The 17,593-nt window shown below is 36.8% G+C and overlaps 1 protein-coding gene across 2 annotated transcripts; it reads left to right on the top strand.

The window, feature by feature from the left end:
- The first annotated feature begins 4,512 nt into the window (after window positions 1-4,512).
- Window positions 4,513-17,593, top strand: hmgcll1 (3-hydroxymethyl-3-methylglutaryl-CoA lyase like 1). Of its 2 annotated transcripts, none has more exons than XM_023963596.1 (9): window positions 4,513-4,859; window positions 6,292-6,357; window positions 6,499-6,606; window positions 6,889-6,984; window positions 7,178-7,326; window positions 7,863-7,926; window positions 8,519-8,707; window positions 15,312-15,441; window positions 16,227-17,593. In XM_023963596.1, exons 1-9 carry the CDS (start codon window positions 4,764-4,766, stop codon window positions 16,238-16,240), a joined length of 912 nt encoding a protein of 303 aa, XP_023819364.1. In that variant the 5' UTR covers window positions 4,513-4,763; the 3' UTR covers window positions 16,241-17,593. The 2 variants fall into 2 exon arrangements, with proteins under 2 accessions (XP_023819364.1, XP_023819363.1); XM_023963595.1 differs by having other exon boundaries at window positions 4,547-4,859; window positions 15,312-15,437.

Below are 17,593 nucleotides of genomic sequence, written 5' to 3'. Positions count from 1 at the left end.
ATCTCCTCGCATATGGTTCTCTTTATTCTGATTCTGTGGGTGGGCTATGACTTCCATACAGCTCAATCAGTCCTTCTTGAAAGGGAGACCATATGGGTCACATTTTTACATGTTGTTTGGTATGACAAGGCAGCAGCAGGAATGTGTCCTCACAGAGGGCAGCAGAAACACTGATGTTTGCTTGTTATTCACATGTGCACGTTAGCTTCCCAAGCTGGAGAAGACACCCTTTGGGGTTCTCAAGGTTACTGTTTAGAAGCCAAACCGTCACTTCCGATTAACATTTGACCTGGCACCTGTAGAGTCATGCAGTGTCTATCTTTAAAGACAATGCCTTTTTAGTAAAAAGTCTGAAAAAGTGTCTTTCTCGTCCAACCTAATAAACAGAGAACATAACTGTCAGATTTCTATTTTGCTTTGTTTTACTCCATAAAACAGATTTACACAGAGTTATTACTTTCTCACTTCTTTATTTTTGCCAGATACAACATATTTTTCGTGACAACCCATAATGCATTAGGCTTGTTTATAGCCCTACTGTGGTTTTGTCAAGTCATAAAAGCTTCTTGCGTAATTTTCTAGCAAAGCCTGATCTTCATTTGACGCAGGTTAGTTGTGTCCCAGTTGTTGACCGTGCACTCCACAATTTACATCAAAGAGGGCATAACATTTAAAAAAGAGCTCGGAGGGTAAAATGCAAATCAAATCAGACATTCAAACAGTTTCCAAAGCTATGTCTATCCTTTAGTCATGCCGGTCTGTTGAATCCCCGAGCTTTTTAAACCAGCACTTGATGTAAAAGCAGGGGAGGTACACTGAAGAGTCTATCTGGGTACAATTATGAACAAAGAGAAGCACAAAAAGAAAGCAGTGCAGATAAAAAGCCCAAACATCTCAAATGTAAAGATAAAACTGAAAGACAAATGAAGCTAAGACTGTTGAGGACTTACTGTCTGCTCCTCAAAGAGCGTCTTCATATTGTACATTTGGTATAAAAAACAACAAATGTCAAACTGATACCGTGTAGAAAACACAAATACCTTTCGCTTGTTGAAAAACTTCACTTTTGACAAACTAATTGAATGCAAACTCAATTAAAACATTTGTAGTAATTATCTTTCTAATTGTATTTATTTTTTTGCTCTTATTTTTTCATCAACTTTACTGTCTTTCATGCCTTGATTTAGCTATTTTAACATTTATTGACATATACTTACATTTGCTATATCAGGCTGAAAAATGCTGCAATGTAAATTCTAGTTTTGAAAGAATTTATCTGCCAAGAACGGGTGGGTTGTAAAGAAAATTAACAGCTCTACAAGTGAATTTCTTAATATTTGACCAAAGCTTTTGCTTTCAAATTGATGCAACATTAAGATAATTTTGGAGCCAAAGGGGTTTGATACATATCTGCATCAATAGGCGTCATGGGGTTAAAGTTGAACCATAGGGTTCTGTGATACCAGTGTAATTTCCTGCACAGGAAACATCTGCTTAACTAAATCAGTTACCAAGTGGAGTTAAAATGACACTGGCAACATGAGGCTTGTCTTGCTTTAAATCACACTCTCTGTCCAGCTTTGTTTATGGATGTGACCAGATGAGTCCCGCAGATTCACTTCAGAATTTATGTTCTCCTTTGGTATGTAGTAAAAAAGGATGCTCAGTAGTGGTCGGGTCTATTCATGTGTTTAGACAAGAGAAAATCATCGATCAGTGGCTTTAGTGACAGAAAGTCATCGAGTCCTCAGTGGTGTAATAACAGGAAGGATAATCTTTAACACACATGCTGTCTCCAAGGGGTGATGTGGAGAGCTGCTCCAGTTTTCCTGAACACACTATGTGATAAACTTCTGTTTTTACAGAGTGGGGTACACTTGATAAACAAAAAAGATTTAGAAACTCTGTCTTGTGACCAATGATTTAGTTGTATAAAAATGAAGCCTTTATGTGTTAAATAATAAATGTTACCAGGTGCATAATTTCTCTTCTTGTCTAAGAAGCGTGATATCTGCAGGTGTGTCAGTTATATATGATTAAATGCTCCGTTTGCTGTGGGACTGAAATCCTTCAAACCGTTCTTTCATCCTCCTTTTGGACACCAGTTGTTTCTCTCATGGTGATAATACCGAGCAATTCTCTGCAGCACCCCACAGGCCTCTTGTGTTGTTACAGTTCACTTAGTTCCATCAGAGAAATTGAAGACGGATGAAGAATGAAAATTGATTTAATCTGGTTCCTGTTTTCTTTCTTACCCTTCATTTTTGCCATATATCTGGACGCTTAAAATCTCTTTCATGCCATGCCGAAATCTGTACTCCATAAAGTCCTTTTTTTTCACATCTGTTTCTTTCTCAGTCTAATTGAGAAAATAGCCTGCCCTGTCCATATGCAACACTTATATTGAAACATTCATCCTATAAGTCTTTTGAATCCTCATATAGAGGGAGGACACTCTTTTTCCTTTCAGGTTCTTTAGGTATTCGTTTGTGCATTACACTTTTCCGTCTTCTATTAATTTTTATTGAATTGGTAAGCAGTTAAAATCCCACTCTGACCATTTTTTATCTATTTTCAAAGCGTTTCCAGTGGTCTTTTAATTTTGGTTATGTCATAAGACGTACTTTATGCAGAGCAGCAGTAGTTCATTAGAAATTTGACTCTGATGCCACAGAGCAACCCTTCTCATCATCTTTCTGATTACATTCTCTCCTGGTAGCTTACATCACTGTCCCTCCTCTAAATGTGCCCAAACCATTTCAGATCTGCTTCCATGCATTAATTTTCAAAACCTCTACCATGAGCTGTTCCTCTGATGAATTCAGTCCAATCCATCCTGGTCACTCCCAAAGAGAACCTCAACATTTTCATCTCTACTAACTCCCGCTCTGCCTGCCATCTCTATACCAACAACATGTCTGCTCTAACCAGTCTTCCACACCTTTTCCGTTCATCAAACCTTCCTGCACCCATTTCAACCTTCTTATTATTTTCCACTTAAGTTCCTCAAATGTACAAACACACTCTTTGTCTTGTTGCAACGGATCTACATTCCACTTCTTTCCAGAGCAAACCTTCATTTTTCCAGATTAGGGCTGCCAAATCCTGGTCCTCAAGATCTACCTTCCAACATTTTTTCCAGCTCTCCCTACATTTCTTTCTGCTGATTAGCTGACTCAGGTGGCTCCTCATTCTGATTGACCGAGCACACCTGATACAGGCGCAGGGAGAGCTGGGAACAAAAAAGGGTGGTTGGTCTCGAGCACCAGGATTCTGCAGCCTGGTCCTCCACCTGCTCCATGCTTTCACTACAGATAACAGTGTCATCTGCAAACATCGCGCTCTGTAGAGAAACCTGTCTAACCTCATCTGTCAGTCTGTCCATCAGCACAGCAAACAAGAAGGAGCTCAAAGCAGATCCTTGGTGCACCTCCACCTTGAACTTCTCTGTTACTTGTCTATGGAGACTCTCAGTCATCCAGGATGGTTCCATGGCAAGAAGGTTTTTAAAAAAGTTCATTTGGACTTAAAGAGATTTTGTCTCTTATCCAGACCATGTCATCATCACTCTCTAACAGCTCTCATACATGTCCTGCACAACTCCAATGTACTGCTCTGTCATTTCATACTTCCTCATCCAAACCAGAGGTCCTGTCTCTGTATCCTGTCATAGACTTTTGTCTGGATCTAAAAAGATACAATGCAGCTATTTCTGACCTTTTCTGTTCTCTAGAATCATTATCAAACAAAATATTGCATCTGTTGCTCTCTTTCTCTGCATGAAAACAAAACTGTTGCTTATAAGTGATCAGCTCTAACCTCAGCTCATCTTCCAATATTCTTTCTAAAAGGAGCATGTAAATGATGCTTTTTTTGCTTTTTTTTTTAATGATTGTCTTTAAAGCATTTCTGAATTTAAAAAGAATTGATAGCTTATGTGCACATTAAAAAACACAAATAATTATCAACACTCCACCCCAAAAAAAGGGATTTAAACATTTAAAGAGCGGCATCCGATAAACATCAAGCTTGAATTCCCTCAACAAAAAAGTCTTTTTTCCAGGCTGATCATTTGAATCCCCTCCCCTGAGAGAGAGGCAGGGGTCTCTCATCACAGAGCAGTTTACTGTGGTGAGATGGTTGAATGCAAGCACTTCATTAAGCCTCTCTATTGTTAACATCTGGGTTCAGAATGACTTTTTCTTTGGTGAATGTTGCCCTGCCTTAACAAGGGATTTTATTACACTGTGGAGTTGACATTGGCAACAGTGGCATGTCTGGCATTGGAAGCCCTCGAACCCTTTAAGTCACAGGAGCTCAATCCAAGCAGACTATTTCCCTAAAATCTTTGCTTTTTTTATTTTTTGTAATTTTCTGGGCTTCATTTCTATTCTTTTTTGGCTGTATACTGATTATTTAACTAAATGTTTATCAGCCAAATGTTTCCTAATGTATTGAAACGCCTATCACATTGACACATTTCTTTATTTCAGTCATGATTAAGTCAATTTCTTTTCAGTTCTAGCCTCTTTTAATCCTAAAAGAGAAATGCTTCCAACCCCTCCCGTTCTTCCAAACACCCATCTGCTAGAGATGTGGTTGCCATGGCAGCTGCTGAGTCATCGTCCATCATCGGCAGCCGTCCACATACTACCTCCTAATGCAGCGAGGAGGTTCAACTAAAGGCCTGCATTAGCATTCTAGCACATCTAAGCTGGTCGTTGTCACAGGATTGTGCAGCCGGCTAAACTGCAGCGATTTGGATGGGTAACTTCCCCACCGCAGTAAAGCACTGCCTGAGCTATGAGCAACTCATCAAGGACTACCCCTGGCTAAGAGGCTGGCTACAGGAAGAGAAGGTGGGTGTTGTTTTCTTTTGTTTTTAATCCTGAACACATGCTAGGCCACATGACTGGCTTCTGATGGGAAGGCTGCATACAGACAACCCCTCATGTCCTGATTGCCATTTTAGTTCAAATTCAGACCAAGGTGCAGTCACATAGGTGCTTTTTAAAGAAACATAGAGATTTGATTAAACAATCACTGTTAAAGATGTTATTACTATAGCTGCAACTGATCTGTAGTTTAAGTAATTATCCTTTTTTTTAATATAATTTGACTGCTAACAGTCTTGGATAACTTGATAGAAGTTATCCATTGTTACATTGTCTTCTGTGTTCAATTCAAAAAACAAAAGCAAAATCAAACCGTATCGTGAGATTATAATGAACTCTAATACTTCATAGTAAAAAGATCTGATTAGATGTGGAATTCACAAACAGAAATGTGTTTCCCTGAGCTTGTGAAGGTAATTTTAAAAAACGTTTATTCAAGTATAAAAATCAGCAAATAAAAGTAACAACTTAAATTGTCAAGAGAGAAAGAAATAAACATCACTGTTTGTAATTTTACCACTATTCACTTAAAACTTGAATCACCTAACTTTAGTTTATCTACATTGTAGTTGGAAAAGCCACGCATTAACCAATGCACCCAAATGTGTTGGTGTTTTCTTTTTTGTTGTCAAAAATTTCACTTACCTTGGTAAATTTCAACTGCTTATATAAAATGTATTAAAAAATTGTGCTTTGTTTTAAATAAAAATTGCAGTTAGGTTTGGATAAACATCTTTAATCTTCATTTGTCTGAATAAAATACAAACCAATAATACAGAGAATTTATTCAGAGAAAAGTTGTTTTCTCACAGGAGTGTGTGATAGCTATCAATGAGGTGCAGACATAAAGTTTGCAAAATGCACAATAGACACAATTTTTTTACAGAACTTTCAGGTTTAGTACACAATTTTGAACACAATTAAATGTGGTTTAGTATGTGTTGTGAGTGTCAGGTTCTTGTCTTTGTCTCAAAAACAGTTGTGTTAAAATTCCAGCAACACATTCTCCAGGAAATCCAGTTCTGTTTGCAGTTTGTCAGGAGAGGTTGCAGCCCACAGAGACCCCACTCTAAGGTTTTAATCAACAAAAATAACAACAGAGTCTGTAAAGTGGCAATGTGTTTCTCGCTCACATCCATTGAGTGTTTTCCTTAAAAATGAAAAAGCTGATAACCCGAACATTCTCTGTGGTTTAAGTGGAGTTACCCTGATGATGTTTTCTGCATGACACATCTCCAAGTTTGCAGTTACATGACATGATAGGCTTTGGCTCTCAGGTTGTCAGATACTAAGTCATGGATGTCTGAGGTCGCATGCCCTCAGGGATTTTGCATGCTGACTGCACTCTTGAGTTCCAAAGCATCTCCCAATAAAGTGTCTTTTCTGTTCCTAATAGACCAAGTATCCAGAATTTGTAAAAATTGTAGAAGTTGGGCCTAGAGATGGACTTCAAAACGAAAAGGTACGCTGCAATTGTATTTGCATTTTTTAAGATGAAATTTTATCCAAAAATGTTAAGAGAAAAAAACCCCGACTTTGTTGTAGCCTACCTGCTTTCCCATTCTTACACAAATCTACTTTTTTTGTTTTATTTTTGCCTCAGGAAGTTGTTCCGACAAAAGTAAAAATCCAATTGATAGACATGCTCTCAGGAACAGGCCTTTCTGTGATCGAGGCCACCAGCTTCGTCTCTTCAAAGTGGGTGCCGCAGGTAACAAATGGTGCATGGAGGAGTGCAGAGTGATTTATGGAAGCTGGACCCATCAAAGGGTTTGCAAAGTACATTTCATTCTCTTGTTTATAGTACTCTCATATGGAAAAGACCAAATTCACTTGAAAAAAAGACAAAATTATACAAAAATGTTTTGCTTATGAGATGGATTTCCTGCTTCTTATAGAAAGTAGGAACATTTGTCAATGATGTCCCAAAACACACTCCTGTGATGTATTTAGCTTATTTTAATGCATCATCTGTTTTTCTACCTGTTTATAGATGTCAGATCACAGTGATGTCCTCAGAGGAATCCAGAGAGCCCCACATGTTCAGTACCCTGTTTTGACACCTAATATGCAAGGCTTCCAGGATGCTGTGAGTTTTCTGTGCTCTTTTACTGATGATGTGTACAATACCTAATTATATTTAAAAAATAACACATTTACTCAGGCTTGTCAGGTATCATCTCTAAATTCTTTCCCTGTTGCATCAGCCTTAGGAATTATTTAAATACCCCTCCTGCACATTTACATAAGCTTTTTCATTCCTCCTTTTTTTTTACTTGAAGGTTGCAGCTGGTGCCACTGAAGTGGCTGTGTTTGGGTCTGCGTCAGAAACCTTCAGCAGAAAGAACATTAACTGTTCCATTGATGACAGCATGCTGAAGTTTAAGGAAGTCATTAAGGCTGCCAAAGAGCAACAAATTCCAGTCCGTGGGTTAGTGTTTCCTACGTGTTCTTTTGAATGTACATTAAGCAATCAGTCTAATCACTTTCTGATTTTCTGTTCAGCCTCACCTGTCTAATTTAAGAAAAGAAAGAATAACCGCTGAAGCACAATGCTATTCAAAAGCACGATGAAGGCCTTTTGTTGTTAAATAATTACCAAGTATTGTTTCAGGGTTGAGATCCCATGAGGAAAATACAGCAGCTTTTCGCTTGTATAGCTCAATAAGTCATTCTGGCTGTTTGTCAATATAGTATTGTCTTTCTTTGAATGACAGGAGCAGCAGCTAATTGGTAATTTGAGTGTTGGTGGTTCTAAGTTTCACGAACATTTATTTAAAAGAATTAGTGAGCCCATCGAATGGTTTATTTCTTTGGCTGTCCTGTGTACATTTGTTCAATAAGATTTATTGGAATGTCTTATTAAAGAAAAAGCTTTTTTTGCTTTTTTGTTCATGGAATGAATGTACATTTTGTGCTGAAAGATAAAAAAAAATTCTAACTCTAATAAACTTGTTCTGGTTTCAGGTATGTTTCTTGTGCTCTTGGATGCCCTTATGAAGGTCGCATTGAGCCTGCAAAGGTTGCTGAGGTAAAATGTCAAACTAAAAAAAACTTTTTTATTTCAAATTCATGATAACAATGTATAAGACAAAATAATAATCTTTTTTTGAGAATATATGTTGACATTTTTGTACAGAATTCTTTTGTTCCTAAAGTCACTACATTCCTTTTTAGAAATGCAAAATAACCAGATGCATATTGTATTTATTGAACAAACAAAATGTTATGAGATTCAAATGTGGATGGCGGGCTTTAAATTCATTTGAGTAACTTCTTAAGAAACTGTACTTCCAAGAGAAATTTTACACACTGTTACAGAGGTGCAATGCATTAAATATTCTCTCTTTTTATTTTTTTGTAGTTATTTTGTTGTTGTTGTTTTTTTTTTGGCAACAGCATCATTTTTTAATATTGAATTAATATTTTAACATTTTCATCATCAGTTTTAAAGTAAGTTTTCGCTACTTACCTTTTTGTTCTTAACGTTTTCTTATTTTTCTGATCGAGTAATATTAAGTAAAACGTTCACTAAAATAGAGTTTTTGGCTCCGTTACCCACATCTGTCTCATAGTGCATGTTCGTTTTACACTCTAATGTTTGTCTATTTTTGTTTCTGTAGGTGGCAAGTATGTTATATGGAATTGGATGTTATGAGATTTCACTAGCGGACACTATCGGTGTTGGAACACCAGGTTCCATGTTGCAGATGCTGCAGAGAGTAACGCAGGAAGTTCCCATCAGTGCTCTTGCAGTTCACTGCCATGACACATATGGACAGGCACTTGCTAACATCCTCACAGCTCTACAGGTAAGATTTTTTAAAGAATTTTTGACAAGATATCCCAGAAAAACCTGTTCTACTAAAGAAATTTGAAATTTTTTAGTATATGAGACGAAAATAGCTAAAAAGTGGGCACTTTGATGGCAATAACAATTTTTTTAGAAGCATATTCAAAAATCTGTGATTATTTGATTGCAGAAACAAAAACAACATCATTTGACTCACTGAAACATCATTACATTTCAGTCAATCAATGATCTTTTTCAGTGATTTATGGCTAATTTTGCATTGATGATGGAACAGTTTGACCCTCATACCTGAGCTGTAATCAGTTATAGAAGAGTGGTGGCGGCTGAATTCTTTGTCAGCCATCTGTACGGACAAACTCAGTTTTAGTTCAATGTATCCTAAAATTCTGCAATATTGTTGTAACACCAGGAAGGAAAAATCTGCTTTTCTAGTTTATTCCAGCAGTCAGCAGACATCTTTTTTTCCTAACATGTCACTGGTCAGTTTGTACTTAAACAACAGAGGCACTAATGTAGGTCACCCACATTAGTGCTCTTCTTGCACAGATGCTCTCATCACAGTTAACAAAATTAATTAGTAACAATATTAATCTGGAGTCAATAGTTTTATGTTTATGGCTCCTATCAAATCAAATCTTCTTTTGGTAGATTTGTCTTGAGACTCTCCTAAAAGTAAAAACATCTTTAACCAGCATTCTGTTTACTATACCTGTTTACTATACGTTTGTGCAAATATCTAGCTAAACGTAACCAATTATGAAAGTAAACTCTGTTAACACTGTTACTTTTTTTAGACGCTAAGCTCTTAAAAAATGAATGTGTTTTCTACCGTTCTTAAAATCTCAAATTTACTCTCCCTTAACTGTACTCATTTTTATACGAATGTGACGGTCCCAAAACAGAGCAGCATCTTTCCCACAAACTGTCTACCAACGGGGTTGTTTAATGAATGAGGAGCCACTGGGTGCTAAATGAGTTGTTTCCATCTGAAACATATTCATCACTCGGGCACTTTTCCACTTGGAGGCTCGAATCCATTTGTTTAGTTAAATCCAGGTGGTGACTGTTATTTTTTTCTTCTTCTTTTAGACAGAAAGTATATTTGTGTCGTATAAACTGCTCACTATATGTCAGATAAGACAGATTGCTGCTGCCGCTGCTGCTAACCAGCTAATGGAAACAAGAATTTAAAAACAATCTGTGGATGATATCTGTGTGGAAAGCATAAAGAAGAAGGAGCCCCCTGTGGGCCACACAAAAGTATGTTTATGCACTTGTCTTTCACTTTGTCATGTGGGGTGAGGGATGAGTTTTAACCTCCTATTAGCTGACATTAAAGAAATGTGATAGAAAAAAAACTGGAGACTAAAAATGTTCTATCATTTGATTTTATAAGCCGCCGTTTCTGTTTTAAACCAAAAGAAGACATTTATACACATTAGTGCTTTTGGATTTTTACCAAAGCACAAAAGCAGTCCAGAAAGCTTACTCAGGCAGTCAGCAATCAAACATGTAAAAGTTAACATACTCCTCTTTTCTGCACTCTTACTTCTAAATTAAGACTGGACTTCAGTTTTCATCAATTGAATACACTAGCAGATATTGGATTTTTTTTTTTAAATTAGGCAAAAAACCTTTTAGGTCTGCATCTTTCTTTCCAAAATAAAAGAAAATTGCCAGAAATAAAATGTGCAAAACTAAAATGCAGTGTTTTCAATCTTTTTTTAATGGTTTTAAAGACCCACTCCAATGAAAATGGTGTTTCAACATGTTCTTGTGACATTCTTCTCATGATGGAGAACATACATATATAGAAACGGCTGCATAGCTCCAATATTGCTTGCCATTTTTGTTGCACGGGTAACGTTATGTTGGGTTAAGGGGCTGTAAGCTAGCGGAAGAGAGTGTAAACAGAGGGATGATGGGAAATGGAGATGGGCTTACCCCGCAGCAACAGTTCCGCCCTCAACTCAGAGGGAAATTTCTAATGAACTATTGCCACTCTGCAGAAACAATGTCCTCGAAAACGACACAGGTTTTTATTTTTTAATCATATTTTAAAAAACGCTTTAAAAATAGATCAAAAGATGGGGGGAGTTAATGACTGCTCAGTCTGCCTTAGTTGATGCAGGTGGCTTTAGTTAAGTTATGTTTATTAAATGAATTGCTAAAAATTAGTTAGGACAACTGGAGGCCTGATATGAGTTAATTTTCTTTTTACAGACGATACGCTAAGGTAGTAATTGTACCACAATGGTTGCTTACACTAGATTTGTAAGACAAACATCTCCTTAACACTGTGAGTTTTTTTTTCTGTAGGACTGAAATGTCGGTAACATAATTAAATTTAAAAAAAAGGAAGACCTTGTCATGGTCTTAATAATACTTGGTTTCATCACCTTTGAGAATTCTGTCTGAAATTCCTGACATGTTAAGGAAAAGTTCAAAGACTTCTCCAGTGCTGGGGAACCTTTCCACTCTTGGAAAACCAAAATCAGAAAAATAACAAAACCACTCATTTGTGAAACGTGCATCTTTACAAATACAGGAGCTCGCCATAAGGCTGGTGAAGAAACATAGTAGACATTTGAAAATTCTAATTTCTGAGTATTCAAGGGGAAAAAAGGAAGTCTTGAGAGTTCTGGAAGGATAGAAAACAGACTTAATTTCTCTTAGAGTGATGTCACATGTTTAGGTCTGGAGACAGTTACATAAGTTAGTTAGAAAAAAAATCACTTTTGGGTTAGCTTTGGGGACGATACAAGACAACAATGAATCATCACCTTGATCCTTCTCTGATTTTGCAAAAGCTTGGTAAGAAGTTTGTGGTTTCTTTGCTTTCACGAATGCATCCATCTTTTTATAATAAATATGAATGTCCTATTGAAGAACCACAGGCCAATTATGGATAAATGGTGAGCCAGAGGGGCATTAAGTAACATGATCTAAGGATACTCACAAAGCCAGTTGACTCAAAAAACTTGCATCCTAATTAACATCAGATATTTCCAGCGGGCCTCTGATCTCGGCTCACATCCTGTCATGTCTTGACCACAACTTGCTGAGCTTCTAGACAGCTCATAAAATTAAAATTGATTTGCAAAGTTCTGTCGAAACTCCATAATTGGGATGTTTTTTGCCACTTTGCCAGCAATGACTGTAAACCTGACATGCATGCAGGCATAAAGTAGAGGGAACGCAGATATGAGTTCTCCGCGGCACATTGTTGCTGAACAGGAGGAAGCTCATTGGGGGGTGGGGGTGGGGGTCAGCAGAGAGTAGGTCAGCACAAAGGATCACCTATTCAGTGTCTGTTGGACAATGCAACTGAGAGTGAGGTGGATAGAAGGCCCTGGGGGGGCTCCTGACTCGTCTGTCGCTTGGCTGTTGAATTTTCTGACAATGCTGTGCTTAAAGGCCCGTGGAAAACGATCCCCTTGTTTGCTCAACGCTGAGCATGAGATGAATGGAGCTGCAGCCTCTGAACGTGCCTCTAAACTTTGGTGGTATGATGTTTCTCACAGATTCTCACTTTTAAAAAAATCCCTAAAGTTGATTATATGAAAGAAAATATTACACAATTTCTCAAGTAGTTGTCTGATTTATGATTCTGTGCTGAAAAAAGATGACTTAAAGATGGTAAGAAAATATTTAACGCTCTCTTTGATGTTGCACGGTGATATAAATGAGAGAAACATGGTGATCTGCTGATTTGGATCATATTCTGAATGATTCCCACAACCACTGCAAATAATAGCAGCAAGGGATATTTAGCTTACTATTTGCTCACCCATAAACAAGACGGAAATGAGAGATTTTATCAAACTTTTTCATTATGGTGTGCCAGAACTCCACACCACCAACTGTGAGAGAAATGAATTCCCCCGGTGCTGTCAGGCCTGAATCAACTCTTTTGTTCTCAATAAAGACATTCCTTATTTTTTCTTCAATAGGTGCGAGGGAGGGGGGACTTTGTCGGGAACCTACTGTGGCAGGTCACACAATGGCAATGTATGTACTTAGATTTCAGTGGTTTGGCAATGGGGATTTTTTTTACTCATACCTGCATTTTTCTGCAGGTTTGTGTCTTTTGACCCTAACTATACAGCTACATATTTCATTATTATGTTTTTCACATTGTCAGTGCCTTCTAATAGGCATAACCTTGCGTTATAATAAAGAAAAAGCTTGTTAAAGTTTTGAAATTAGGTGAATTACAGTAAAAGTTGACACTATTAAAGTTACATTTTTAGTATTTAGAGGTCTAATAAGCTTCTTCAAGTTTAGAGAAAGTGTTGTAGTAGTCTTAAGAACTAAAATATCAATTTAATGTTTTTATTCACAAAATAAATCTTTTTTTTCTTTCAAACAATCAGCTTCAGTAACTTTAAACTAAAAGATACTATTCTTAATGATGAACAACCATCAAAAGAGCACATTAGCAGTTAGATAGCACCACTATAGTACTCCTGTGATTGGATCGTGTTTAAATCCAAAAATATCAAAAACAAAAAAAAAAATCTTCTAAAAGTAAAATATAAAAAATAGTGTTTTTTAATTAATCTGAAATTTTACTAAACTTTCAAAGACAAAAACAAATTTTTAGGAACAAACTGTGGATACAGATTTATCATCATCTGTAGACCGAACATTTTTGAGATATATACAACCTAATATTTCTAAAGTTATGTATAATTTTGTTTTTTACATTCCCAAAATTATTTTCATTCTGTTTATTTGGTTAGACAGTTCTCTTTAAAGCCCCTCCCTTGTGTGGGGTTTGCTCTCTCACTGCAACATTATTTACGTCTTCCTGGAATGAAGTGATATATGTGTCAGCAGTGTCTGAATCTGTTCCTTTCAGTCTCTCTGTCCTGTAGTAGGTGAAACTTTACTGCTTAATACACTCATCTGAATACTCCTTTGTGACGCACATGGAAATCCATAATCGGAACATGTCCATCTCGAACCTGATCCAGTCAGAGTGTAGAATGTCAACAAGCTGATCCTAAAATCGTGCCGGCTTCAAAATTGACCGTGTCTTTACCCTGGAATGCTGTGTTTTTATACAGCCGCAGCTCATTCAATATGGTTTTTTAACACATCTGGTTTCTGGACAATGTGAACCTAACTGGGCATGGGCTAGCTCAAGCTCCTGACCACCAACTCCTGCATGATTAGTAACCAGAGCTACAGGGGATGCTGCTGAACAGTGAGTGCATGCTGAAAACGTGGAGATAGCAGCTGCAAGCAGGAGGACTGACACACTAGATTACAACTTTGTGTTTATATATATAAAAAAAATAAAATGCTCCGTACAATTTCCCGCTCTGGCTTTCACCAAGGTCAGGAAATCTTGTGCGCGGCACACTAGAGTAGCATACACCTCCTCCTGTTCCTTTGCCAACACAAACAGCAATTACAGCTCTCTCAGACAGTCCCTGAAAGAAGTAGGTTCTTGTCTGGAGAAAAAGAAACCAATTAGTATTATTGTTCCAAAAGAGCTATAGAGGGTTTTTTTAATTTAGCCTGCCTGGTCCTGCTCCACAGGGTGGAAGTAGCTCATAACCCCAGGCCATTGAGTGGATCAGTGTGTTAATTTTGATTCACTGTAGGATCCTCTGACATCTGGCTCAACCATGGAACCTGGAGAACAACTTTAAAATTCTCATGATAATCCTGAGGACATGTGGAAAACATCCTCAGACATTCATAATGTTTATGAATGTCTGAGCATTATGAATTTCACCTAGACATTCATAATGTGTGGAAACTGAAGGTCTGGTTTCAGATTGTTTTTAGAAGAAAACATGCTGTACTTGTTGTAAAACTTTATATAAATTACATTCAAAAACAAAACAAATGTTTGAGTTTTTTTTTTTTTTTTGGTCAGCATTTCAAAATATGGAAGCAAAAATCCAAAATTCTTAAGTCCACTTAATTTGACAGGCAATTGAGCATGCTTTGCCTCCTAAAAAATAACTGGCCTCTAGTGATTATTAAACATCATTGAAGTTTTATGTAAAACAGGAAAAAAATGCAGCTTTTGACAGAAAATTAAATCATGGACTCAAAATGAAATAAAATAACAATTGTGTAACTTTTGCATTTATTTGAACAACCTTTTAACATAAGAAATATAAAAATCATTTGCAAAAAAACATTTCTGCAGGACAAGGATCCTTCTTGAACACCCTTGTGAGCCAAAGTTGCAACAATAAGTTTGTCAACGGGAAAAAAAACAGCTCATCCGTGTGGCCAGAAAGCAAATTCCTGTAGCCAGAGACTGTAAAAATAAAAGTAATAAGGAGAAAAATCAGAAACACGTGAAATGTTCCTTTCAGCATTTAAATGCTCTTCTCGTAGGAACAAGGACATAATTGTACAGTGGAGGTTTAAGCTGACAGAGGGGATGACTAAGCCACACTGTGGGACATTCCCACTCATCTTCAGCTGCAAAGCCCACAGATTTCTGGAACAGCTGTAAATCCCAACCACAGGTCTGGCAAGGTGCTCCAGACAGAACAATCCAAAAGGAACAAGGTTCATTGTTCCTGTACTCTCCCCGAGGTGAAGTTTGTTCCTGTTGTTGGCCGTTGCAGATGGGGGTCTCGGTGGTGGATTCTGCAGTAGCAGGCCTTGGCGGTTGCCCCTATGCAGAAGGTTCATCTGGGAATGTTTCCACAGAGGATGTTGTCTACATGCTCCATGGCATGGGCATAGAAACAGTACGTATGTATCCATCTGCTGTATTTTTAAGTCTGGACATATAGGATCCCATAAAATCTAAATTGGTACAGACTATTGGGGTTTATTTTAGTAGAGGGATGGCTCTGCAGACATCCTGCTCTAAAGGTGTTTGTTTGTATAATCTAAGAGGATTCAAAAAAGCTTGAGCTTGGACAATTAACTATTCCTACCCCTGCTGGTGAAGCATCGTCAATGCACATTGGTTCACAGGTTGTCTATGTAAATCTACATCGATGTCTATACAGTGTGAAATTTTCTGCAGTTGGTATTAAAAAGTAAATATTAGAGGTGGGATTATACAAGTTTGTTTCTTCACACTTTCTTTAAACCAATTAATCAAACTCTATCCCCCAAATATACTTGACAATCCTATTTAATGGGTTCAATGTGTCATGTAAGTGTACTGAATGAATAAGTACTATTATAATTTCAGGAAGACAACATAATATTTTTTTTTTTTTACTTTCTAACTAATTATTAAAACAATATCCTTATAGATTTGATATTTCTGTCTATTTTTGTTGTCTTTTTCCTTTGATTTTATTCTTGAAAATTGCTTGAAATCAATGAATTAAATCACCACTGTCTTATGTTGCTCTGTTTACACTCAACCTGCTACTCTTAATCTTTATTTCACACAAAACATGACTTTAAATTCAGCATAACTGGAACAAATCTTTCACGTTTAAATATTTTCGAAACAGGATTTCCTTTTTCTGCACCTTGCAAAGACAAAATCAACATACATTTGAATGATGTTTCTACAGGGTGTGAATCTTGATAAAGTGATGGAGGCCGGTGACTTTATCTGCAGCGCTTTGAACCGCAAGACCAACTCCAAGGTCTCCCTGGCAAGAAACAGGAAGCTGTGATATATTTCTGCAACAGAAAAGATGATTATGGCAACCAACCAGAATACTGGAGAGTTATGGCTGTTTATGAACAGGCTTACAGAACAACAACATGTGATGAGAAAAGTTGGCATAGCTTAATAAGCTAAGAGCTGGTTAACTATTGGAATGTTTTGGGAAACCGAATGGAAAGTAGAAAGGGAATATTTTTATTATTCCAAATTAAAGAAGTATATGTCTTGATAAAGATGCTAAAACTGTCATTTTATTTGGCTTCAAAGTAAATATTTTTGTTCTATAGAATTTTGACAGGTTCATGATTTGTTTTGCAGCTCTTCAAATAATATCCCATTTTTAAAATATTTCCAATTTAATTGGAACAATTAACTTCTTATGTGGCATTCACATGCGAGAACATCACCTTGTGGGTTACGTTACCATAGTAGTTTTTGCTTTTCACCTTTTGGCACATCCCATCAGGGGTTGCCACAGTAAATCACCTTTCACTGCTTCGCACAGGTGGTTTGGTAGAGATTTTCCATCATCACTTCTGCTTAACTGGAACCCTGTGACTCCAAAATTAAAAAAGCAAATCAATAAAGAGCTAGGACCGTAAGAGATTCATCACAAAATTTCAGTTTAAGCTTTTTTGCATTTTCTTTCAATACTAGTTTTGAATATTTCCAAAGTGCCTCTGCTGGTAATTCTTCTTTAGTGGATGGTTTCAGTGTGTTGGCTGAAATTTCAAAGTCTTAAAGTAAGGACAGGTAACTTTAGATTTAAATGAAACTATGCACTTTGTTAGTGATGGTTGGATAAATTGATATACCAAATTATTTAAAGTTCCAGTTTTACTTAATACTGCATTATCAGTTATGTAGCTATAAGAAGTCAAAATCAGAGAGTTAAATTATGCTTTGTTATTATTTATATATTATTCTGATATAAAACACTGTGGGTTGATCTGAGAAGTTTGAAAGAGCTTTACCAACCAGCTGTGATTCTGCAAAAAAAAAAAAAAGCAGGATTTTCATTAGCAAATCCCAACCATATAGAAATCTGGGGAGTTTTTGACATTAGCTTTGTTACATGTCCCTTAAGAAGGGTACCTTCATGTTAATTAATTTATGGATCTGGTTTATTTTCTTCCATGTCTGAGCTTTTTGAGCTGTAAAACAAAATAACTCTGATCTTAATGAAGGAAAATGATGACTGCAGAAATAAATGTTGGGCTCTTTCTTTCTTTCTATGACTAGACTTGTGAAATAAAAAGTGACATTCAA

This window comes from Oryzias latipes, chromosome 15 (assembly GCF_002234675.1).
Source record: "Oryzias latipes chromosome 15, ASM223467v1".
Lineage (NCBI taxonomy): Eukaryota > Metazoa > Chordata > Actinopteri > Beloniformes > Adrianichthyidae > Oryzias > Oryzias latipes.
The sequence above is the reverse complement of the archived record's forward strand: the minus strand, read 5'-3'. Positions and strand labels throughout refer to the sequence as shown.

What these genes read in the sequence shown, in the direction of transcription:
- hmgcll1 (XM_023963595.1), top strand. Translation starts at nt 4,764, where the DNA reads ATGGGTAACTTCCCCACCGCAGTAAAGCACTGCCTGAGCTATGAGCAA. An exon ending in GCTGGCTACAGGAAGAGAAG is followed by an intron (nt 4,860 to 6,291) that starts GTGGGTGTTGTT and finishes TGTTCCTAATAG; the next exon opens with ACCAAGTATCCAGAATTTGT. An exon ending in CAACAAATTCCAGTCCGTGG is followed by an intron (nt 7,327 to 7,862) that starts GTTAGTGTTTCC and finishes TTCTGGTTTCAG; the next exon opens with GTATGTTTCTTGTGCTCTTG.